Genomic DNA, 26,610 nt, shown 5'->3' with positions numbered 1-26,610 from the left:
TTGAAGACTGTATCACGCCATCCTGAAGCATTTCCTTAACCTGTGTTTGAATCGCGTGCCGTTCGGTTGGCGAAACACGGTAAGGCTGCTGCCGTATGGGATGCGCGTCGTCGTAGGTGATAATACCGTGTTTCGTTATCGGTGTTTGACGTATCTTTGAAGAATGTGCAAAGCATGTGTGGAACTCCAGCAACAGCTCGCTCAAACGCTGCTTGTTTGCTTCAGAAAGCGTTGGATTGATGTCGACGCTGCGGAAAGGCGCTTCAGCAGAGCCGATGGCCTCGAAAGCAAAACACTCGGTGACATTGGCAACGGGGTCGGCGTAGGCGATGACTGTTCCAGGAAAAAGGTGCCGGTGCTCCAGCCGGTGGTGTCGTTGTCGATGTATCGTCGCTATCTTCAGTCCGCGTCGATAGGGGGTCTTGAACATGACCAGTCTGAGCGGCCTTGCCCCTGAAGGTCGCTGAGGCTAGTTTTCCTCACGGGGGCTAGGTGACCGGCTCTGCGCCACGCCCGCATAGGTGCGATGATTCGGCGCTGCGGTGATGGAGAGCGTGAGTGGTGCCGAGATGTCGATTCGCGCTGCTGAGCAACGTAGTCGGCAATTTCCGGAGGCCGCTGGCCGAACCTAGGAGGTTCGAAACCTAGGAGGCCGAACCTAGGAGGTTAGGAAAAACCACAAAGTCCGAGCTCTCAATAAGTGCACTGTCGTTAGATGTACCCAGGTTCACCACAGTGATAGCAAAGGGGGCGTCGATCGGGGGCCCGCCACACGTCTGATTTTCGCGAAATCGGTCGGCGGTCACTGAGGTACGGGCCCGCTTGGACTGCCTGAAGCATGGCTGGGGCTGTGGTATAAGGCGGAGTGAAATTTGGTGCAGGTGGGCGCAGAGTTTGATCTGCAGGAAGCATGGCAGGGGCCGTGGTGGGAAGCGGAGCCAAAGGTGGTGCTGGCTGGAGCAGAGTTTGCGCATACGACATGCGAGGGAAGTCATTTAGGGGCCGCGGCTCTGTCTGACAGGACGGTTCTCCTAGTGCCTGCTGAACTTCATCTCGGACGATGCCGGACAAAAAACTGACAGTGGGCGCTGAGGGTACAGATAACTTCTGCAGTTCTTCGCGAATTACAGAGCGTATGAGCTCTCGGAAGAAGCCGACGTGGGCCCCAAGACCACCCATGTAGTCCGTAGCAGAAGAAAAGTTCACTTGTCGCTCCTATGTCTGGGTCCGTTGCCGAAGCGTGCTTTCAATCAGGACGGCTTCAGCAAGAAACTCTGACGTAGTCTTGGGGGGGCTGCGTACAAGACCACCGAACAACTGCTCCTTCACTCCACGCATCAGGTATCGCACCTTCTTCTCTTCCGGCATGTGAGGGTCGGCTCATCGAAAAAGACGCGTCATGTCCTCAACGTACATTGCTACGCCTTCATTTGGCATTTGTATACGGCTCTGGAGTTCACGTTCAGCTCGCTCTCGGTGATCGGGACTTGCACACGTTTCGAGAAGCCGGCATTTGAAGTCCACCCATGACGTGAACGCACCTGCCCGGTTTTCGTACCAAACACGTGCCCCATCCTTCAAACTGAAGTACACATGTCGGAGCTTGTCTGTGTCATCTCACATGTTATGAGCGGCAACGAAGTCATAGTGGACTAGCGAATCTTCAATATTCTCATGGACAGCACCATGAAAGGGATTCGGCGTTCGTGGTTTGAACAGTGTATATTGAAATGGCGTTGCATCTTCCATACAGGCTGTGTTGGAGCCGCTTGGGACGGCGCTGCCTGGAATAGTTGGGGCCGTCATCTCTTCTGAGAGAAGTCCGAACTCAGGGTCCAGTCCACGGATCCTGCGGCTAGCACGGTGAACAGGCGTAACCACCGGTATGGGGCTGGAGCTTTTTGTACTGAGAGGGGTTCGGTGCGTAGGGTACTTAGCACCTCCACCAGTTGTCACGCACTAAGAGCTCGAAGGAATGTACAAAGGGACGCGACTGTCAAAAATCTCGGAGACAAAGAAGGACGTCTCCACTGACACGGGTTGCTCGTATTCGTCTTCCTCGTTCACCGGCATATAACTGACCCACTGTTCACTGGCACAGAACACCAGGTGGCAATATCATCTCGCCTGACGCGTCTTACGCAACGCTAGGCAATACCACTTGCCCATGGGTGCAATCCAGTGACAGTTCCTGATTGAAGGCTGTGGACATAAGGGATCCCCAGTACTTTTTAAAAAACCAAGCGGCAGGCAACAAGCAGCAGAGGGTAGCGTCGCCCCGCCGCGGTGGTCTAGTGGCTAAGGTACTCTGCTGCTGACTCGCAGGTCGCGGGTTCGAATCCCGACTGCGGCGGCTGCATTTCCGATGGAGGCGGAAATGTTGTAGGCCGGTGTGCTCAGATTTGGGTGCACGTTAAAGAACCCCTGGTGGTCGAAATTTCCGGAGCCCTCCACTATGGCGTCTCTCATAATCTTATAGTGGTTTTGAGACGTTAAACCCCACATATCTATCAATCGGACGGTAGCGTCAGAGCAACTGAGAGCGTCCGAAGACATCCCGGCTCTCCGACAAACTTAAGTGCAAGCTCCCTAAGCTGTCAGCCGCAGTGCCAAATGTGTAACGTGCTGTACATAAATGTTGCTTTAACTCACCATTGCCTTGTTTACTCCGTCTAGCAGCTCTGCACAGTTGCAGCCGCGAGCTGAGAAGCACACGTTACCCAATAGTGGTGACAGCGGCCCTATACCCAACAGTTTCAACAGCTCCTTGAAATACTTAAATATTCTTGGTATTGATAATATAAGTCCAGGGGTTCTTGAACTCCTTGAATACTCGTGAACTCCTTGTAATCAATGTCAGAAAGGTTTTTATTTTCCAACAAAATTGTTGGGGGTCCATCGGGCGAAAAGTTGCATCATACAGCTTGAATGTGCCTGAAGGCCCTCACATGGCAGCATCCTTGAAAATGCCACAGAATTTTTCCCACTAGAGAAACTTAACTGCATATCTCTGTAAGTCATGCTCATTTCAATGTCGCTTACGAATGACCACGAAAACAAGCTGTGTTGACTAAGGGCGTCAGGGAGTTTTGGTTTCAAATCGCACAGCCGTTACGGTGTCTGGCTTAATATCGATTGGAAATCGAATCCAATCCAGGGCATATCGTTTGGTCATTTATGGTCTCTAAGTCTAGCTAGTCTGCGTTCTCTGCGCAGCCTCGAGCCAGCCTGTGTTCGTTGCATTAATGCATGCTCAGGGGGCGCTGCGGTGCATTGAACTTAGTGCTGCAAAATTCATGCATGCGGAATCATCGGCGGGGCATCATGTCTTTCCTTTTAATATTATGCTCTTGCATGGGAGACTCATTTTCGTTCTGTTCGCGTGGGAGGTACTGCTACGTACTGGGCGCAATCCCAGCTGCGACCAGGCGAATGGGGAGATGCGCGTCATGTCTCTCTTAAGGCCACCCTAATGTTTTGGTCCACCCGCATTCCGGCACGGTCTTGTGGCGCAGCACACCAGGCGGCTGACAGTGGCAGGCATCACTCCTCGTATTGCCACGACACTTTCGCTCGGCACACTAGTGAGTAATTCTCTATCAGTTAAGCTCGTGGGCGCCATTTATCGCAGTGCGTTGTGTTCGCTTTAAAAAGATGCCGGGCGGGAAGTGCAGGTTTCAGTCTGCAAGGCTGCATCATACAGAAGATGGTCAACAATGCAACAATGGAGGAATCTGCCTTGAAGAGCCATCATAAAGGTGCAAAGCACTAATCCAAAGCGACAGCTGCTGAGGGCTGCTCATCCGTCGCAAGTTTTATGCAAGCGGCAAATGGCTACTTTTCATGGCTACTTTTCACGTTCATGGCTACTTTTCAGCAGGAAAGCACGGCAACTTTCTCTGGAGCTTCGACACTTGAAGAACGCAGAAACCATGATTCTGTGATCAAAGCAGAAAGTTGTGGCATCACACTACTCCTATGGCTCCAATACATCCATTTCAGCTATTTCAATAGATGTTTTCAGACAGTGAAATTGTGCAGAGCTTCACCTGTTCTGAGAAAAAATTCGCCTATGTCGCATACCATGGTCTGCACCCATTTTTCGCTTCACAAGTACGACAAATGGTGGAGAAATTTAAGCATTTCATAGGGATTTTTGACGAAATATTGATTGAATACAAGCAAAGGAAACAACTTGATGTTCACATGATATTGTGGAACAACTGTGACGTGACAACCAGATATCTGGCTTCGACATTATTGGGTCACAGCATAGCAGACGACCTTTTGAAGAAGTTGACAGAAACACTCGCGTCCTTTCCTTTGAGCAATATCATGCAGCTCTCGATGGACGGCCTGAATGTCAACTGGAGTCTTTTCAACAAGCTGCAGCAAAAAAGAAACTGCACTCTTTTCTATTCTTGTTTCTTCACTTCCATAGTTACACTGTAACTACTTTTAAGTTGCGCTGTTTGTATGTTCAGTTATGAAGAATGATTTTCAAGTTCAGTGCCTGGATATTGGTTTATCTGGCTTGCACACAGTGCATAACACTTATAAAGCAGGAATGCATGCAATGAGCTGGCGACTCGATACCTGTAGTATCTGTTCAGCTTATTCTCACTCTTTTGTGATGCACTGGCCCATCATGAAGATTTTGTTGAAGAGACAGGTAGAAAACTGTCTCCACATTCTTTTGTACCCCACTGCTGTGTCAAGAAAATGCCAGTACTAAAGAGAGGCCTAGCAATGTGGGAGCATTTTGAAGCATTACACCGAAGCAGTGGGTGACCACAGGCTACCCGTGCCAAAAAGTAGAGCGTATGGGAACGTCAGTGCTTTTCTAAAAATCCAGCTCCCACTTGCGAAACTGAACCTTTCCTTAGACATTGCAATGGTTGTGCACCCTTTTCTGACTTTTTTTCAAAGCGATTCTTTCAACATTTTGTTTTTTTTAGTGAAAGACCTGGAAAGTGTCTTGAGGAGCCTCCTTGCAAAGTTCGTGAAGCGCTCTGTAATGGCAAATGCCGCGAGCATAACGAAAATTTTGCGAATTGACATTGGAGATGTCGGCACTTATACGTCGCTTGAGAGGGTGAATGTCAGACGTGCGGCTGAAAACATCCTGAGGAGCGCGAAAGTGAGCCACAAGTGTGCTTTTGAGTTTACAAGTGAGTGTCGGAAATTTATTATGAAAATTATTCTTAAAATCATTGAGAGAAGTCCTCTTAGGTACCCTCTTGTTCGAGGGTTGTCATGTTTTGACCCATGGAGATGTCCAAGACAGAAATGTGCCTTTGGAAGGTGAAAGTTCTTAACAGTTTAAGTGGCAACAAGCTTCTTTGTGAGCACCAGAGAGATATTGTGTCTGCTGACTCTATTCAGCTCTGCCAAAAAAAACTGTGTGAACTGCAAAACTATGAAGGAGACCGTGAGTTCTTTGACATTCTCTTCATTCACCTTATAAAGTACGACCCATTGTTCTCGGTCTAATGGGAAGTGCGGAATTTCTTTCTCTTGCTTAGCCATGAACAAGCTTTAGTAGAACGAGTTTTCAGTGTCAACAAGCAGATAGTGGTGGCAAAGCTTTGGTATATCTCTCAACGAGTCATCTGGGAGGCCGTGAAAACCCACGGTGGCCTGCTTAATGTTCCACTGTTGAAGGAACTGAAGTCATCAGTGTGCCAAGCAAGACATAAGTATGCGTTACTCAAGGAAGAACAGAAAAAGCAAGCTGTGTCACAGCGGGTAACCTATAAAAGAAAACTTGAGCTAGAGCTATGGAGTATGCAAGCAAAAAATACAAAGCTCCAAATAACTCTGAAGTGCTTGCTGGAATCAGTGGATAACTTTTCGAAAGATGCTGAAGCAACAAATCACATGACTCAAGGCCAGCAGTTTTCGTCGAATAGCTAAAGAAAAAGAGGCGGAGGTAGCTGCTCTTGAAAAAAAAAAAAAAAAAATAGTGCTATAGTAGAGCTCCTGTGCAAAAATAAAATTACGTTAAACAGTTCTTCATTCTTTCCTTTTTGTATCCTTAAAATTCTTGAAAAGTCCTAGAATATTCAGTTAGATATTGTGTACGAACCTTATGCAGGAAACCTAGCTTTGTGGCGGCTTGTGGAGATCTCTTTTCAAAAAGTTTCTGCGATTCGTTTTTCAGGGTGCGGATTGATTGCGAGAATATACAGTAAACATTATTACATGTAAAGCTGGAATGTAAGCACGAGGTCTTATGTCACAGCTTGACTGATCTGTCATTTTTTCCGTTTTGGTTGTAAGTCGACCCTCTTATCTTGGATTTCATATTTAGATGTGTAATTCGTTGATACCATCATGTATGATAAGTTGAAGGTGATATATTTGTTTTGTATTCGTCCACATCTGCTTTGTGTCGCTCTTGCAGGTGGCTCAAAAGGTTGTCAAGTATGTGACCAAGTGCATTGAAAAACTTAGGGACTCTCTTGATGGCACGAATGTAGATGCGGTGCTTTTGGAGTTGGGCGTGAGATTCCACAGAACGATCTACGAGCACATTCAAACATTTCAATACAGTACTGTGGGTAAGTACAATGTTTTAGCTGTCTACACGGCCCATGAATTTATTTCATGTGAAAAGACAAATCAGGATTTTCATGTACAGTGGCATAAATCACAAGGGCCTAAATCACTCATCTTGCTATAGCCGCCATATTGTTTTCATTAATGTATGTCTTATTTTTACCTATATAAAAATCAAAATCATGCCTCATAATCAAATCATAGTATTTGCTCGCATTATAGGCACACCCCCAATTTGGTTGTGAGAAATCAGATTTTTTATTTCTGCGCTCAATAGGTGCAACCCAATCTTGGCCGTGATTAGTAGTTCTGTACCGTATTTATATGGTTGCAATTTGACGTCTTCTTATGTCAACTAAAACGAGGAAAAAGAACACAAGAAATGACTGTGGCAGCGCTGCACCAGCTACGCGGGCTAGCCGAGTGAGGAAGATTGGCGGTTGCCTGGTCATCAAAGTAACCTTTGCATTGAAGCACAAGCGTAGCTATAGTTGTTGCCGGCCGCATGCGCTTCGTATAGAACGCACGATCACGTCCTCGTCAGGTGTGCATTGAGTTTTCTATCGGAAAAGAGCGTCGTTGCGTTTGCTACCTCGTTGCAAATTAATTCGCTTTTCGGCTTTTCTACTTGAGCTTTGACAATTGCTGCCACTACATCAACTTGCACAAGCTCGACGGACTTTTGTCGCCATTGATTTGGCTGTGAACCTAAACATCGTATCACACACGCTACTCTTGAATAAGGGCTTGAGTGCTATCTTTTCGATGCTCAGTCATCGTATTCTTTTGTACGCGCTTCCAGCGACAACATGCCGAACTGTAAGCTAGGCCTAATCACTCACTCCTCTTAATGACCAGCGGTTATCCTGTCTACGCGCTACATGCCCGGCCCATGTCCATTTCCTCTTCTTTATTTCAGCTATGATATCCTTAACCCCCGTTTGTCCCCTAATCCACTCTGCTCTCTTCTTGTCTCTTAAGGTTACTCCTACCATTTTTCTTTCCATTGCTCGCTGCATCGTCCTCAATTTAAGCTGAACCCTCTTTGTAAGTCTCCAGGTTTCTGCTCCGTAGCTAAGTACCGGCAAGATACAGCTGTTATATACCTTCCTCTTGAAGGATAGTGGCAATCTACCTGTCATAATATGAGAATGCTTGCCGAATGTGCTCCACTCCATTCTTATTCTTCTAGTTACTTCAATCTCGTGCTTGGGCTCTGCGGTTATTACCTGCCCTAAGTAGACATAGTCTTTTACAACTTCAAGTGCACTATTTCCTATCTCGAAGCGCTGCTCCTTTCCGAGGTTGTTGTACATTACTTTCGTTTTCTGCAAATTAATTTTAAGACCCACCTTTCTGCTCTCCCTGTCCAACTCCGTAATCATGAGTTGCAATTCATCCCCTGAGTTACTCAGCAATGCAATGTCATCGGCGAAGCGCAGGTTACTAAGATATTCTTCATTAACTCTTATCCCTAACTGTTCCCATTCTAGGCTTCTGAAACTGGATTCCCAGAGAAGGGAAGCGGGTTAGGGGGAGACAGAAGGTTAGGTGGGCAGATAAGATTAAGAAGTTTGCGGGTATAAATTGGCAGCAGCAAGCACAGGACTGGGTTAACTGGCGGAACATGGGAGAGGCCTTTGTCCTGCAGTGGACTTACCCCCGAATGCAGAGATGTTACTTGACTCATACTTGACTCGTTCTTGACTCAAGACAGTCTTGCCGGTCGCCATAAATCGTTCTCGAACTTGCGGATGACTTGAAGGTGACTTGGCTCGGTCGAAGTCAGGACAAGTTTCAAGTCAGCTGCGGGGCTAGCTTGAAAGCGACTTCACACGCTATTCCAACATGGCCGCCTCTCGAATGGACGTCGCGTGAAAGGTGGCCGCTTTTGAGTTTGCTTGCCTCGCCATAAGCGTAGCTTTTTTTGACGCGCACTGCCTGCCGAAGATTCTTGGAACCGCTTTACGTGACCAAGGAAATCTGATGGAGTTGTACGACGAGCAACGATTCCACGCTAGGTACAGATTCATGAAAAACGCCGTGGGGCAGCTGCTCGTTATGTTGCCGCTCCGAGAAAGTGGGGACAACCGGAGACAGCCCGTGCATCCAGTGTTACAGCTACTGATGGCTCTCAGGTTTTACAGCGCTGGCACATACCAACCAGTCATCGGAAATTTCGTCCGCATACCGTAGTCGACAGTGTGCCATGCAGTCGGAAAAGTTACGCTACTCATCGCAAAGCACCTGTACGCGATGCTGGTGCGCTTTCCGCAGTCGACGGACTGTTATGAAGTGGCTAAGTTCCCTTGCGTTACAGGTTGTGTCGACTACACACACGTGCGTATTAATAGCCCCGGTGTCGACAACGCCGAAGTGTTCCGTAATTGCAAAGGCTATTTCTGTTTTTATATAACACGACGACATTTTCCGTCTCTTTCGGTAAAAAAAAAATCGACTCAGTGCTGTGTCCGTGTGCCTCGTTTATCCTTTTGTCCCGTCTAGGGCGCTGTTTCTCGCTCAGAAAGGCATCGCTTGTAGCACAACGCTACGTAAAATTACACACACATAAAAAAGTGGTGCCCCTATCACGGGTTTTTTTTATCCACATCATCATCATGCAGCGATACATTGCTGCTGCACCCCGCGAGACAGAATTCTGCTGAGGGCAATGTCCTGACCCCCGCTTTTTCTCTTGTTTACCAAGCTCAACAAAAGGATACGAATGACATTTGTTCCCAGAACTAGTTTTTTTTTTTCATAATAACTGCGACCTAGCTCATTACAGGTATGCTCACAGGCGAACAGAAAGGCAAATACCGTGAAAATCACGTCACCTCGTGAGCCAGCTCAGCACAAATACATGCCATGGCGTTCGATTGAGAAAAAAAAAACGTCGAAAGAACCCAACGCGATGCTTGTTTCGCCTCCAAACAAGCAACCGTGGAGAAACGCGCCGCATTTGGGTGGCCACTAAAACCAGCGGGAAACAAACGCTTTACAGAAGCAACACTGCGCATCGCTGTGGTGGCAGGCACCACGTGCCGCTCGTTAGCCGTAAAATGGCAAGAATATGCTTGTGGCCCTTCGTTATTATTGTTATTTTAAAACGTATGGTCTTTTTTTGGTGTAATGCGTGCCTTACGTGAACAACTTCATTATTACCCTCGTTATCAGGCGAGCAGCGTGTTTCTGCTTTGAAGCTCGTTATTGACTTGACCAAGCAGGACAGCCTGAGCATCTATAAAACGCGAAGGCTGACTTGGGCGTTTTGAAGTCCACTGCTTGCTTCGCGCCGACTTGCTCAAGTTAAGTTGAAGTCGCGAGCCAAGTAACATCTCTGCATTCGGGTTAGTCAGACTGATGATGATGATGATGATGAATCACTGCTCGTGCTTTTCGTTGGCAGTCATGGGTGATGTTATTGTGGTTTTGTGCGGGATCAACCTAACTCTTTTCAGTGGCTCTACTGGAAAGAAAGGGGACATAGGTGCATTTGTAACACTCGAATGATGGTTCGCTATTTGATTGAAATGTCTTGGATATGAGGTGCAAGCCCGTGAAATAAGCGATCAGTATCGTTCAGTGCACAAGTAATTTATGTCGCCTGAAATTTAATCTGCAAATTTTCGTGATGGCGCTTTCTTTTCGTAGTTTTATTATTTTATTATTTTTTTCCACGTTCATTATGATGGCAACAGGGGTCTTCCAATATTAAATTTTTGGAAATTTGAATGCATCCCCTGCCTTCATTTTCGGACACGAGACACTGCATGCTCAACACATTTTGCGCTAGTGTAGCTTATGAAGAAAGTTGTTTCGGCTGTAGCGTGGATATTCGTGGCTTTGGCGATGTATACGTTATTAGCGGTTTATGCTGTAGTCGGAAATAAAATTTTTGGAAATTTTACCCCGTGTAATAGGTGCACCTCGAACTTGGAGACGGATTTCTTGGGGGAAAAAATGGACCTGAATGTTGTTACACTGCAAATGGCATCAAAAGACGATTGTCTTGCGTCTTGAGAGAGTGAACAAAACGTTTATTTGATGTTCTGCACCAGAAAATTGGTGAATGGTATTCTGGAGGCGCTGCATTGGTGTCTCGAGCATGTAGTAAAGGCGAACGAGCGCATCGAAGCACGTTAGACGCGAGCGCCATCTGGTAGTTCGAAAACGAAGGAAGGCATGCGTGCCCGCAGAAAAAGATGCGTGCTTGTCTCGGAGGTGATAAGGTGTAGAATGCAAATCGACAGGTAGGTGCCACCAATGTGTTGTTTCAGCAAAGCTTTGGAAGCACTTACCTTTTTGAGCATCGCGTTGCACTGTCAGCGCAGCGTGATAAACACTACGGTTCTTAGAATTATTTGTGTTTGCCTTCTCTAGTATAAAGGCACACATACAAAACATCGACGTGTTGTTATGGTGCCTCAGGTATGCGCAATAATTGCTTTTTAATTGACAATCGCACAAGTGTGAACGCTGAATCCTGAGCAATATTGATGTGCGCTGTAGATGGGGTTGGCCGTTTAGTGCCGTTTGAGGTTTTGGAAAGGGCGGACAGACGAATGTATAGGCAGACAGACAGACAGACAGACAGACAGACAGACAGATAGACCAAAAATTTTTCGTCGAAGGTCCCCAAGAAAGACTATCATCTTTAAAAGTGCGCCTATTATGCAAGTGAATACGATTTAAAAACAAGGATTATGGGTTCCTAGCTCATGTATTTGCATTATTCTATAGTCTTTTTTTTTTTCAATTGGCAGAGATTTAAATGGCCTCACCCAGGTGAGGCTGGGGGGGGAGGCATTAAATATGTGGAATGTGCTATACTAAACCATTCAGAAAGCTGGTGTTTGAAAAAGAAAATTTAAAGAGGACATGTAAGGGGTGTCTAAACCGCCCTGACCCCCTCATGATTTACACCATTTGTCGTTAAGGGCCACACTTCTTTCTTTAAAGTTTAGCTGACTTCTGCAGGGTTTTTTTTTTCTTTTGCATTCAGTGTAAACTGTTCTGGAAAGATCACAGCATATACACAGAGTAAAGGATTATGAATGAGGCGAAGCGTCTGTCAGCCCGTCCGTGCTTCCGTACGTCCGTTTGGTCTTGCTTCTGTCCGTCCATGCGACCATCCGTGCGTCCATCCATGCGTCCATCTGTCTGACCATGCGTCCATCCTTGAGTCCATCCATTCGTCTGTCCGTCCATTTGTCCGCACGTCCATCCTTCCGCACGTCCATCTGCCTGTCCGCCTTCTAGTCTGTCTCTCCATGCGTCCATCTAGGAGACGCTCCAAGTACCACCATCTCACATTCCCTGTGGCACATATTCGCTCCGCGCGTCCGTCCACCCGTCCATCCGTGCGTCCATCTAGTGAACACTCCAAGTACCGCCATCTCCCATCTGGCATGCCCTGTGGCACATACTTGCTCTTACTTGCAAGCTAGGCAATCTCGCATACCCTGTAGCACATACCTGCTCTGGAACGAGTATGTGCCACTGGTGGCTACATAAACCAACAGAGGATGTATACACCAACACCTTAAGGAGCTTCGCCCCTAAAATTTTACCCTGATTTGTGAGTGTGACTATAAAGTAGCATAATGCTTTTTGTATGTATAGGTGCATTGATCATTCATTAATATTAACAATAAAAAATAACAGATATACTTATCCCGCACCTCTACCAGGTGTCACGTAGTCATGAGTTTGAGGAATACAGTGGTCAGTACGTCCAAGATGAAACTGTTTATTTGGCAAAATTCGTGGCCAGTAAATGTAAAAAATGAAAAATCGGTCTACAGAAATAAACACTGGCACTTATAGCGATAAACTCTGCATCAGCCGCGCATCAATAGGTCTTTACTGAGATGCGTCGTCTCTTGAACCTCGTTGAACTTTCCAGCCTTATCACTGATGATTGTGCGAGCTCTGGAATAATCTTGAGTGTTCGCGTCTTATGCACAATTATAACAAAATGATCTGCTACAGACGAGAAGCTTCTCAAGCACTGAGGCGTAGTCTGCGCCGAATATTGGTAACAGTGTTTGTGGATTTAAACCAGCCACATCAAAATAAAAAGCATGGTAATAATAAAAGAAAAAAGTATGTGCCCCGGATTACATATGCCTCACTTGCTCATTGTGATGAGCATAATAGTGGACATGATGGACACAACTGTTGGACTAAAATGATGTGTTGCCAGTGTAAGTGAAGTGAAGCAAAACTGAAACCAAAAAAGGCATCGGACGAAAAAAGAAAAGCAAGGAAGAGAAGAAGGAAGACAGTGGGACTGGCGCATGAAATGTCTGAGGAAGACGTGCGGACCAAGCTGTTCCTGGGGCTCTCAAGGCTGTTGGGCTCCGGACCCGAGCCTGTGGACATGGGGACGAGCTTGTTGTCCGGCAAGGACGACGCCTGCTGTGCCACGTCATTGTGGCAATGATGTCCAGGGGATACTTGGAGAGTATATTGCGATCGTGTCTCCACGCTGCACCTACCCTCGTCTTCCCCAATCTACCAACCCCGACATCACCGACACCTCATCACAGCATCACCACGACATTCCGACATCGACCAAACTGTGAGAGGAACTAATTATTTTGTTTTTCCGGACACTAACTCAATTAGCTTAGCTTAATCTGGACTATTGGACAATCTGTTTATGTAATCATCATTTTTCTTGCCCGTATCATCTGTAATGTCTTTCGAAAATTTTCTTTGCTTAATAACAAAAGATTGTTTTTTTTTTTGTTTTTTCCTCACTGTACGGTTCCATTTATTATGCCACGGAAATGATTTTTCTGTGGCAGTGCTTAATATCAAGAACCTAACACATCACACTCATATGCCGTAAAAGCCTACGTATAGCGTGAGGTTTTCTTCTAAACTAAAATTCTAAATTTTGGGGCACGAAATTTCAGCCCCGTACTATATGCGGGTTCGAAGAATTTTCGTCCAAAATTTTGTTTTGGTTTCGGCAAAGCACGGTGCTATCATCATTGCAGGTGTTTGCACGCTTTTGTGCTAGGTGCTAGGTAGTGTTAGCAGCGGTAGCAGGCATTGGTCTCACAGAAGCACGCGTGAAACAGTGGTCAGTGGCTTTGCTTTAACTTGGCGGTCATAACGACGGCCATGATTTTGCTTCTGTGATTTTTTGCCTTGTCAGCGCCGTGCAGCCAGTACTAGGTTGCTTCTAAAACTAAAGTTATCCCTGATGCTGAAACCATTGGTAACTGTGTTGTGGAGCAGCAGCTCAGAGTCAACAAGCGGAGTATTCGTGGTTGGTGGAAACAGAAGGATGTCGTCTTTGCTTGCAGCGGCCAACAAAAAAGCTTCAGCGTACCAAAAAATGGAGCGTTTCCTGACGTGGAACGAAAACTCACAGACTTTGTGCGGGGGCACTTTAACAGTGAGCTGCTACAAGCGAAGGCAAGGGAGATCGCCTGAGACAAAGGCATTCAGCTGGAGGATTTCAAAGCGAGCAAGCATTGGGTTTCTCCCTTCATTCGACGTACGTCGGTCTCGCAGAAACTACTAAAAAGCTATGAAAAGGACCTAGAGAAGTTTTAAAAGTATGTAATGGCATTGTGAAAGGCTGTCCCCTTTCAGCTGGGCCAGATTGGCAACGGGTATCAAATGCTGGTCTACCTGGATATGCCCACGGCGCTGATGGTGCATCAGAGAGGCTCCAGGAAAGTTGTCATGCAATCGACTGGGAACGAAAAAACCCCAGTGGGGATACGACCGCGTCATCACCTACGCTAGCCGCCCTCTCACATCTGCCGAGCGCAACTATTCAATAAAGAGCTGCTGTGGTCCCCGACCCGTCAAGTCTGCTTGTCGGAAAAACTTCTTTCCCGCTACACAGGTTCATGTCGAGTCCTTCGTGAAATTACTCCTGTGACATACGAAATTGCCCCTGATGCCCCATCGCCTTCAACTGCCTCACAGACCACCGATATCGTACATGTGGCTCGCTTGAAGCCATACTATTCTCCCGCTGACGTTGACATCTAGATGCGCCCAACTGGTTCGCCCAACTGGTTCGCCAAAACCCAACTGGTTCGCCAACACAGGATGTACGCTGTAGCAGCTTGCCGCAAAGTGAAGAGTGCAAATGCGGCTGTACTTCGCAGGCGTCCAGTCCCTCTGTCCAACGACGCGTATGAAGTCAACTCGCTGGCTGTGTTGAGGTTCATGGCTTGTGAAGCATGAAACGCCACGCACTTCTTGCTTTTTCTGCACCTCGACATGCAGGTTCTCACTACGCAGTTCCCTGACATTCTGGCACGTATTGTCGCTCTGAATGATCGTACTCACACGCAGTGGGGCACAACGCAAATCAGTCAATGCGACACGCTGAATCACACGCACGCTTCAACACAGCAAGGAGAGCCACTGGTGACATGGCTGGGAGTCGGCTCCAAACACACTCAGAGATTGTTGACGTCATCCGTACTAGCGTATCGTCACTCAAGATGGTATTTGTGGAATGTATCACAACGAGCACATAACACTAGTGTCGATGTCGCAAGGCAGTCTATTTTTAGTTTCTTCTCCTTAGTTTTTCTACGCTGTTGTTCGTCAAAATAAAATAACTTCGACACGACGGATGCCGTTCAAATTTGGCCAAGAACACTGATGCATACCAAGTGATCGAATGATGGGCACATAACGATCTTGAAATTTGATGTCAGTGCTCCTTTAAATAAAGCTTATTGATTCATTCATACAGGCTTGGGGAAAGGACTTTTTAAGAAAAAGTCAATGAAAAATAGGCTTTTTTTTCCCCTGAACATACAGGTGGCACCATAAATCTTCAGCATTGACCATTTGGCAGCTCTTTAAGAGTCACGCAGTAATTTCAGTGACCCAAAAGGGCTGACAACCATCAATTCGTTTCTCTCTCTTGATCATTTCCTTTTTTAGTGCCCTTGTTGGCGTCAGCAAGTCAAGAATTCATTTCACACCTTGCCTAGTGCTGCCATTGTGTCCACTTAAGTGCAAAGGCAACCAAAGAGTACTGCAAGATGCTCTACCATAAATCTATTTGTGTTGTTTTTATATTCCCATGGATGGAGTGTTGCCACAGAAGTCACTTAGAGTGGCGGAACTGTATGAAAAGAGCTCCTTCTTTTAATGTACCTGACACAGTTCTAGAGCAAGCTTTGCTAGTTATTACTATGTTACTGCTTCTGATGACCACTGCATGCAGCTTTTGAAGCCTCCTCCTATTCAATTTGTTGTGCTGTTTGACCAGCATGGCTGCTTCCTTGCAGGCGGCATGATCCTCATCTGCGACCACAATGAGTACCGCAAGTGTGCTAAACAGTTCAAGATCCCTGCTCTGGACAAAATGTTTGATGTGCTGCATGCCCTCTGCAACCTGCTGGTGGTGGCACCGGAAAACCTCAAGGATGTTTGTCGGGACGACCAACTGGTAAGGATGGCCAAACTCGTGTTTATGGCAGTGCTAGAGAAAGAGCTCAGTAGTAAAATCACACAAGATACTCTTGTCAGCTCTTTTCTTCATGTCTGTACCCATCTGTTCCCCTTGCTAGAGAAGCTTAAGGGCACACTTTCTAAATGAAAAAGAAAAGTCGCAGCTTCGACACAAGGCCGTAGCAACGAATGCGATAGCAACACATCGAACTGTTATACAAAGTATGATTAGGATATTTAGGAACCATATGAAATGTAGTGGGCACGGTCGAATGTGGGTTGAGCTGCAGCGTTTCTGGCACACGCATCATGATGCTCTTTCTGGGTGTGTTTGTGAACCCACCTTACTTTAGCGTGACTAGCATTCCGTTTGAGCTGTTCCGCAGATGCTCGTACAACACACAGTGACATCACGAAGGCCGAAATACAGTGTTTTTGCCGGCATTTGTCCGGTGTTGCCTTCCTTGGCGTGAGTCGACGTGGATGACAACGATGACGGTAGTGAAAAGTACAGTTCCAATGCACTTCACCAAAACCTCCACCTCAGATTCTTAGGGAGCTTGGACAGCACCCCTAAGCGGCTGAGGTGACATAGAACACTGAGCAAGATGTTAGCACTGGGGAAGTGAGAATGGCATGCCCGGGCAACGGTAGGTCATGCACTGTCTTGGTAGGCCCAGGGTACGCATGCCCAGGAGCCGTCGAGAAGGCCTGAATGCTGTCCTCGAATGGTGGCATAGGTGGTCTCGGCTGCAAGGGGGTCGTCGGCTTCATGGTCGCGGTGCTGTGATCAGCGTGCATTATAAGGCAAGCCCACGGTGGCGATGACCCACGGGAACGCACTTATGGTTCGTAAGTCGCAGACTGGGCCATTGTAGAGGAGAAATAAGACACAGCACCCTTTTGCAGGGCCGGTGGCTCCTATTCTGACTTCATCGTTCTCTTCCTTCTCTCGTCCAGTTAACACTTGAGCCCTTGCGGTGCCCTTTGTCATTACAAAAAATAGTTCACTCTCTAATCCACTTCTTGTTAATCTTATTGTAATTAAAAATCAGTATATATAAGATCTAAAAAAAATAAACAAGAACTGCTATCAGTGCCATATTAAAGGCTCCTAAGCCACCTCTAATATTTTCAAACATTTCAAGTAAGCACTCGCATCACGTGTGGAATGCCGTCACGATCAATGAAGATACAGTGGCAGCGCTAAGAGCCGTGGGCGCACCACGAATTCCAAGAAACAGCCCCTTCTCCTCTTTTGGCCTTTCTGACCTCCGTAGTGATTGATGTGTGTGGTGTCGTGAAGTTTAATATGTGGTGCGGAGCACAATTAACGCTTCAAGGGGTCAAACAAGAGCCTACAACTACGGTCTCGTTAGTGTGCAAGCGATTGCGCATGCTTTTTGTTGTTCGTTGTGTAGTGGTTACTGCTTATTTCAGGCAGAGGCGCTCTTGCACGGCGTGTCGCCGCACGGATCCAAAATGTTGGCCATCCTTTGAAGACATGTGCACAACGCAGGCTTCATGATGGTACAGTTCTAAATAGCACGGGCCAGCACAGCAACAATTAGCCTGCAATCATGGAGTTGACGAAGTTGCTTCAACTGGAAGTAGATGGCGTTTCGAATAATGTGTAAGCGAAGACATGCATGAGCTTTGAAGGGACACTTGGCGAGGAAGGCAAAGCTGCTTTGGGAGACCAAACGAGCAGAGGGTAGCGAAGGAAACAGCCAAAGGGGCAATTGCTGTGTTTAGATAATCATCATCAACAGCAGCATGACTCTGCCCACTGCAGGGCAAAGGCCACTCCCATGGTTTGCCAATCAACCCTCAATCAATCAATCTTGTGCTTTCTGCAGGGCTGGAACAGCTGCACCATATGCGCCATTCTGTGCTAAAATAATTTACCTGAATCATTGTGCGCCGAACTCATTTATCTGGGTTGTATCTGCATTTATCTGCATGATGTTTTCAGTTTCATCGAAATATAGTTTCAGTTTTATCAAGGCTGTGATCGCCCCAGCAGCAGCTGTGAACTTTGATTCTATGGGCGCGGTATTAATCACTAAGGGAGCGAGCTGTCACGGCAGGCATCAGCTCGAATGGCTTGTGAACCTTACGTGCTGCTCTTTCAGTGCAAAGAGACTGCGAAAAGAGCATCTCTACCTGGCACAGCCATATTCTCTTACACTAGCGTTTTTGTAGAGTTACGCGATATCGGATCTTATAGAATTGGCTGCCTGTCTAACAATTTCTTTTTATCACATTCATTACTTTGTCATTGCGACAAAGCTTTTTTATATATAACTTGATGGCCATGTTCGTAGAAGGAAAAAAGGGATGACAGTAATGGTGCTAAAAGGAAGCGGGATTGGTGTCCGGTTCGTGGAACAGCCTAGCAAAGACAGCTGCGCAGGATTGGCCGTCGAGTGTACACATGTATTCTCGTTCATTTGGTCGCTATGCTTTGTTATACGCGCTTATCGATTTGGCGTTTGATGATCACACTTTCAGGTTTTAAAAAATTCAAAAAGATGAATGGCTGTAAGTGGCCAAAGTCGCATTTTCATTGCAAGGGTGAAGCAATGAACGCGACAACAACAAATTGTAATCTTATACGAAGTGAAGCTGGCTGCTAACTCTGTTGAATCCAATCAACGTAACTCTGCAAAATGCTGGGGTAAAGGAGTATGGCGACATCTTGGAGAGCCCGTATTCAGGAAGAGCAAGACATTTCACACAGCGCGATGAGAGTACAGTTCTTGGAAGTGTATGCAAGCCGCCTGCTGATATCTGCCGAGCCGGCGCGTGCCAGCGATCGCAGCCATGCCCTTAAGAGCAATGTTTACAGTTGCTGCCCGAGACACACCCCCTTCTCTTGCTTCTTGTCATGCTCTCTCAAGACAATTGAAGTGCTTTCTCTTTGCTTCAACAACAGACCTTCTGAGCAGAAAGATGTTATCGCATGCACCCTCAGAGCGACAGATAGGCCGGCTTTTTTTTATCCTTGCATCAGCCGCGCTTGTCCCTCATGCTCTCACACTTTTTACCCGCTGGTAGATCATATAATTCGCTGGGCTATGTTATCGATTCAGACTTTACACAAGACATCAGGGCAGCAGCGAGAACTCGTCTCACCGCTGCCCTGATGTTCTGTATTTAGCTGAGTGTTTGAAAATCCAGCATTAGACAACTGGTGTGTTAAAGCTGCTTTGTGATGGGGCTACATGTGCCCTAAATGTCCTCACTGCTCTAAACTTTCTAAAAAAAGGCCCTTCTAGCTGCTCCAAGCCTGTTCCTAAAGGCACCTTTACCTGCTCCCAGAACAGATCCCAAAGCCATGTACCCTGTTCCATCCCTGTTTCCCCTGCCACGTTGTACCTGCTAACTTTTTCATCTCATTGGCCAACCTAACTTTCTGTCTCCCCTTCGTGTGTTTGCCTTCTCTGGGAATCCAGTCAGTTACCCTTAATGACCAGCGGTTATCCTGCTTACGTGCTACCTCCCATGTTGATTTCTTCTCGATTTCAACTTCTTTAAAGGCCAACTCTGCTGATTTTTTTAGTTCAGTAGATATCAATGAAATTCACTGGGTATGTTTCTTTGCACTTTTTTGCCATTCATGCCAAATTACAGGCTTCAGAGTTTGGCAGATTCTTTTCAAATGAACTTTATAGCTTGCCTCAAAATAGCTTGCCTCCAAATGCTCACCTCGCTTGCCAGAATTCATGGCAACATTGTTTGTGTGGCGTTGATTTTTCGCAAAGCGGAAGTGACAGAGCTGATGTGCCACTACAGTATCTGCTTATCGTGATTGTGTGGGTTTGGCGGGCGCTTCCTTCGTTGAACGTGCAATTTTTTTTTTCGTGTTAATGGTTGTGCGATGAGTGGCAAATTGTGTTGCGTTGTGGGCCATACACGATTCTCCCATATATTTATTTATTTATTTTTTATTTTTACACACTGCAGCCCGAATTGGGCTATCTCAGGAGTGGGTTTGCCATACATCAGCACACACAAGAATACAACTCTTAACAAACAGGCATGGAACTCTTAATAAACAAATTCCGAATCAATACATTCAAGCAAACTCTTAATAAACAAATTGCAAATCAATACATTCATGCAAGAAATCTTCTAAATGCAATGATGCAGTTGACCCAGGCAATACATTCCGTTTTTCTATAGTGTGCGAAAAAAAAGCTGAATTTAAATAGGTTAGTACGTGGATGGAATGGTGTCAGGTTGAGTTTGTGGCTATTCCTTGTGGGTTTCAGTTTATTAGGAGACTGATATTCGTTAGTTAATGCGTAGCATGGGGTATTAACAAGAATATGCAGTAACTTTAGGCATTCGAGCTCGCGTCGCTCGGACAGGGTTTGCAGACCTAGCGTAGCAAGTTGAGAGAAGGGTGAGAAATTCCAGTTGTAACGGCAGAAAATGAAATGGATGGCTTCCTTCTGAACGGATTCTAGTGTGCTGATGTCCGATTTTTTATGAGGGTTCCATACGGGGCAGGCATATTCGAGGATGGGACGGATGAGCGATTTATACATTAGCAACTTTGTTTCGGGTGGAGCATCTTTTAATGTATGATTTAGGTAGCCCAGTTTCTTTAAAGCTTTATTGCAAGAGTATTCAATATGTTTCGATCAAGACATATTGGGTGTGAAGATGAGGCCTAGGTACTTATATTTGGACACACGCGACAGAGAGGAGCCATTGAAGGAGTAATCGAACAACGAAATGGAGCTGCGTTTACAAAAGAAAAGAGCAACTGTTTTAGTAAAGTTTATGTTCATTTGCCATGTGTCACACCATCTGCAAAATTGTGCAAAAGAATCGCTAAGAAAAATGTGGTGATCATTGGTATTAATTACATTATATAAGACACAGTCATCAGCGTAAAAGCAGATTTTGGCAGACACATAATTGGGCAAATCATTTATGTACAATAAGAACAAAGGTGGTCCCAGGACTGAACCCTGGGGGACTCCGGATGAAACATTCACAACAGACGAGTTTGAGGAATTAAAAGAAACAAACTGAGAACGGTTGTTTAAAAAGCTAGCAATCCAGCCAACTAAGGAATAAATGTTGAGAGCAGCGTGAAGTTTGTGCAGAAGTTTAGAATGTGTAACAGTGTCGAATGCTTTTGCAAAGTCGATGAAAATTGCATCAATTTGGTAACCAGAGTCTAGAGCATTCGAAATGTCATGAGGAAATTCAACAAGCTGGGTTCTTGTACTAAAACCTTGGCGAAAACCATGCTGGGCATTACTTGGGATGTTATTATTTTCAATAAACCCCATGATATGCTTAAAGATTATGTGTTCTAAATGTTTACTTGATTGAGACGTTAATGAAATCGGGCGATAGTTTAATGGTGACTGCTTGCTGCCAGATTTATGCATAGGAAGAATTTTCGCTAATTTCCAAGCTGAAGGAACAGTTCAAGTGTTTAAGCACTTTTGAAAAATTATGGTCAAGTAGCGGCTGGTTCACTCACAATATCTAAGAAGAAAAATATTAGGAATGCCGTCAGGACCAAGAGATTTCTTATTTCCCAGGTGCAAAGTTGGGTTCATAACACCGTCGAGAGATACGGAAATGTCACTGATTGAGTTATTTGAACCATGGTGAAAGCTAGGGATGTCTAAGTTGTCAGTTGTGAATACCGATTGGAAGTATTCGTTGAATGCGTTAGAAATGGTTGAGGGGTCACTGCAGGGGACGTTACTTATAACAACTGTATTTGTGGCAGCTGAGGTGGGTAAAATAGAAGCCCAAAATTTTTTAGGGTTGCTTTTCATTAAATCTTGCAACGTAACTTTGAATAGAAGTCCTTTGACGAATTAATTTTGATTTGAAGTTCTTCTTTGGTAAGGTTAAATTCCTGTATTTTAAGGGGGTCACCATTCACCATGATTCACCATGACAGCGTAAGGGTTTCAGCTGATCGCTGCAGGTACGAACTTGGACGGCGTGAACAAGTACTGCCATTTATTTGGCGGCTTTTTGCGCTACCAGGCACGTTCGGGCAAAGGATTACGTCACATGTAGAAGCACACTCTGTTGGGTTTCGGTATTGCATTATTTTGCTAATTAAAGATTATTTTAGAATTTATTGAGCGTTTCAGCTATCAGGCACTTGAAAAGAGTGTCTCTGGATCATAAAAGCACCTGTATTCTTACATGGTCAAAAAATCCCGGGAGTTTGCCTTGAAGCCCGGTTTGTTTCCTGCCCCACGCTGCTCACTTCTTGTCTCTTGAGGTTATATGTATCATTGTCTGCATTGCTGGTGTCCCAGTCTAATTCGTCATTTTCGGCCCGCTTCGTCAAACCCAACTCGGCCGTGGCCTCATTGATGATGCACTCCGATAACTGGTGTGGGCTGCCCCCTTCCTAGCGCGATGTGGGAAGCTAAAAGTCGACCAGGAACTGCTGGGCAGGGTGTGGCCAGTCCGGGCAGCCTCATTCGGGACCATCTTTGAGGTCGACGGCCACTTCCCGGACCTCTTCACGCGAACATCCTCAGAACAGGGCGGTCATGCTGCTCCTGTCGTCATAGTGACGCTCGTTTTCCACGTTTTCGCAGCTCGAGGTCCTAAAACACAGTGCCAGCTCATCCTTTGAGATTTTTTTTCTTGGCTCGGGTTACGTTCCACGAGCCTTTCTTCGACAAATCTGTTGCGTCTACGTGGCTGGTGCAAGTGCCCTCGGGTGACTCTCCTCTCCTCGTGCAACGTCGTCGTGATTTCGCGTTCGGCATCCGCCTCTCCTTTACTCATCACAGTTGCCAAAAACCAGTCCCGCACCACCAGTGCTACTACCTGTGGCGGCCATGGTGGCACTGTCCAACGGTACCGCGACACTTCAAGTTTTAGCGGTACCGGTGAGGATGACACGAAAGCTTGGCTTTTAGCCTATGAGCACGTCAGTGCCACCAGCAACTAGGATGACCCGGCCAAACTGCGTGTCGTCACCTTCTACCTTGCTGATGTCGCCAACCTCTGGTATCAAAAAACAATAAGCACGAACTTTCTACCTAGTCCGACTTCAAGACTGCAATTTGAGAAGTCTTCAGCAACCCAACTTTGAGAACTTCGTGCCAGACAATGCCTATGCCAGCGTTCCCAGCAGACCGGTAACGAGGATGTTATCAATATTTGCTCGCGTGTTAACGCCTTTATGGGCGAAGAAGAAAAAGCTAAACATGACCTCAAAGGCATCGAAGATGAGGCATTCTGTGTGCCTCTTGCCTGGCACCCTGCTTTTGTTACGGCCATCATCACCATTTGCCAGAACTTCGACGAGCTGCATGGACAAAGGTTGCTTGTGCGCAGTGCTGTTGCATATATACTGCGTCACTCTTGAGCCTCAAGTTTGCGTCTAACTCGTCACCCGCTAGAACACCCTCTTCTGAAATCATTGGCAGGAGGTGGCACGCCAATTGTCCATGCTCCTTCTCACCGATAAGTCCATACAGCCTGACGCATCTCTTGCTGCTCCCATCAGGAGGGCTCTCCGTGTTCAACACGCTGAGCCTGTACCTTCGCCCGAATCGTGTCCACCTGTGACTGCACCTTAGACCTACACCGCAGTCGCAGCGCAACCTCAGCCACTGACATTCGCCTGCCCGGCCCCAATGCGCCCGCCAACAGCCCCGGCATCCTGCATCGCCACCAGTGCTATTTCGAAGCCAGTATACTCGGAATTTCCGGCATACACAAGACAACCGGCCTACAACTTCACTTGTAGTTTTGCCAGATATGTGGCCCGCTTCTGCAACCGTCGCGTGCCCCTTGCTAATCAATCTGCTTCAACACCTGGCCTATATGGTCTATTGTGGCAAAATGGTCTATTGGGGACTAGTTTGTAAGAAATCCTGCTTAGTCCTTTAGTCGATTGAACTCTTATGTCATCTTAATTCTGTTAACTAGTATTTTGAACTTTGAACTTTTTGTTTTCCAACATACCATCATTTGGGATGCTGAGGGCCGTGGTCAAAAAGCCTCTTCACAGGCTTGACCAGGACCACGACCCCGTACAAAGTGGCAGGGATAGGCGAGTGTACATTATAGTATAAAATAAATCGGACAACAACTATGTCGCTCAATTAGATCTGTAAAGGCATGCATAATAGTACTGTGAAGGAATGCATATTTACATATAAACATATATAGATAGAAAATGCAAGTGAAACAGATCGAAAAATAAACCTTCAAAACAATGTACCAACTTCAATTTTGATAATCACATAAAATATCAATGAGAGTGTACAAATGAAAAAAGAAATACAATGGCATTACACAGGTAGGACAAAAATGCATCTTTAGAAATATTTTTACAGCGTTAGTTGATTCAGATGGAACGGCAATAGAAAGCGCAGCATTTCCTTGCCGTAGTTCGTGCGCGTGTGTGGAAGAAACCACGTGTGAACATGACGAGTATTATAAAAAAGGGTCCGCCGGTTTATACGAGCAAGTGTGCCCAAAAAGTTATCACTTTTCAGTCCTGCGTAATAGCGTTTCATAAAACTTGTTGGATAATAATCTGGTAGGGTTAATAAGTTCATTTCTTCAAAAAGCGGTGACGTGTGACTTCCATACGGAACATCTGCAATGGCGCGAACTGCCCTTTTCTGCATGACATGTAATTTGTGAATGTTCGTTAATGTTGTTGTGCCCCAAACCAGATGACAATAATTCATGTGTGATAAGAACAACGATTTTTTGATGAGAAGTTTAACTATTTTGTAAATATTTTGTAGAAAACAGATAAGCTGATAGGCCTGTAATTTTTCGGGTTCTTGACGTCTCCTTTCTGATGGATTAATATTTTTTGTATTTACATATACTGCTACCTTGCATAGCAAGATATTGCAGGAGATAGTACAAACACCAAATAAAATACAATTAAAAAAAGGAACAAAGGAGTATACACATTGAATGAACAGAACATCAGGAAAATATACACAGCTGATCAGTGAAAAAAGTTTAGCAATTGCTCAACAAATTCATCATTTGACAGCTCGCGCAGGGAGCCCAGAAGACTATTACAAATATCAATTGTGTGAGGAAAAAAAGTAAACTTCTAGCAATCACTGGATGACTTCAAAGGTGCTATGTTAAGGTGGTAACTTCTCCTGGTGATCCGAGAAGAAGGGTTAGTAAAGGTAATGGGTGCTTCGATAAATGTTTCTCCATTAGCGATCTTATGCAACAGGACAAGACGGTCACAAGTGGGTTGGAGAGCCAAATTTTTTACTGTAATTCATTAGCATATACTAATGTTGGTGAAGAACGGTGATCATAACACTTACATGTAAATCTGATGGCCTCTTTCTGAATAGAATCAAGCATATTTATATCATTGGCATGATGCGGTGCCCACACAACAGATGCATGCTCTAGAAGAGGCCTTATTAGTGATCTGCATGCTACTAGTTTATATTCCGCAGTTGCATCTCGAAGGTTTCTCTTTAGGTATCACAGCTTTCTTAATGCCTTATTTGTTATACAGTTAAACCTGGATTTAAAGAAATTGACAAATTCTCGGAAAAATTAGTTATAAAGAGGATTTCGTAATATGCAGGTTCAACACGAAAATTCAGAAAATAAACGCCCAAATGAAACAAAAGGGGGACTGAAGGCAGAGCTAACCGCAAACACTTATTTTACAGTAAAAAATGATTTATTATTGCAATAGCAATTATATTGTTACAGAAGAGAGACGCCGTATCGACGAGGCTGTGGATGAAATATATTTCAAACCAGCAGCAGCAGCGGCGTGACCGGTAGACCAGACACCGAGCGGAGACCACTCTTCGTCCTCTTCATCAGGCACACACGTGCATCGTCCCACAAAATGTCAACATGCATGTAGCACAATCCCCGGCGGCAGAAGCGCCGTCTCGGCCCATCTAGATGTCAACGTCGGCGGGAGAGTGGTAAGGCTTCAAGCGTGCCACATGTACGATATTGGTGGTCTGTGGGGCAGTTCAAGGCGATGAGGCAGCAGGGGCAATTTCGTATGTCAGAGGAGTAACCTCACGAAGGACTCGATATGGACCTGTGTGGCGGGAAAGAAGTTTTTCCGACTAGCCGACTTGACGGGTCGGGGACCACAGCAGCACCGACGAACCGGGCAAGAAGTGCACGTCACGGTGCCGTTGATCGTACAAACACCGCTGGTTCTCTTGAGAGGCCAAAAAGCGAGTGCAGGCGATTTCGCGTGCGTGAGCAGCCCGAGTGATAGCATCAATGGCATATTCGTTGGTTGATGTTCCGGTAGATGAAATGACTGTATCTAGGGGTAATGTAGGTTCTCGGCCGAACAATAGAAAGAATGGAGAGTTAGCATCAGTGTCATGGCGAGAAGGATTGTAGGCAAATGTGACGTACGGCAACGCGAGATCCCAGTCGGTGTGGTTGGTAGAAACATACTTAGCGAGCATGTCTGTAAGAGTTCGATTTAGACGCTCCGTGAGTCCATTGGTTTGCGGGTGGTATGACGTAGTTAGCATGTATCTCGTCTGCCAGGTCTGCAAGATGTTGGCTATGTCCTTCGACAAAAAGGTGCGGTCATGGTCTGCAAGC

The 26,610-nt window shown here is 45.9% G+C and overlaps 1 protein-coding gene and 2 pseudogenes across 5 annotated transcripts in view; all 3 read left to right on the top strand.

The window, feature by feature from the left end:
* Sec10 (Exocyst complex component Sec10) overlaps nucleotides 1-26,610 on the top strand; it is a 408,207-nt gene that overhangs the window by 161,714 nt on the left and 219,883 nt on the right. For all 5 annotated transcript variants that reach the window (XR_012885431.1, XM_075870759.1, XM_075870760.1 and 2 more), the window contains exons 14-15: nucleotides 6,407-6,563; nucleotides 15,846-16,006. Coding sequence is in view for 4 of the 5 variants with exons in the window: in XM_075870759.1 (XP_075726874.1) it covers nucleotides 6,407-6,563; nucleotides 15,846-16,006 (318 nt within the window). In the remaining variant the exon portion in view is untranslated. The remainder of the gene's footprint in view (nucleotides 1-6,406; nucleotides 6,564-15,845; nucleotides 16,007-26,610) is intronic.
* LOC142769103 (uncharacterized) lies at nucleotides 1,061-4,452 on the top strand (annotated as a pseudogene).
* On the top strand, nucleotides 4,487-5,974 carry LOC142768758 (uncharacterized; annotated as a pseudogene).

Source organism: Rhipicephalus microplus, chromosome 8 (assembly GCF_043290135.1).
Source record: "Rhipicephalus microplus isolate Deutch F79 chromosome 8, USDA_Rmic, whole genome shotgun sequence".
Taxonomy (NCBI): Eukaryota; Metazoa; Arthropoda; class Arachnida; order Ixodida; family Ixodidae; genus Rhipicephalus; species Rhipicephalus microplus.
The sequence above is the reverse complement of the archived record's forward strand: the minus strand, read 5'-3'. Positions and strand labels throughout refer to the sequence as shown.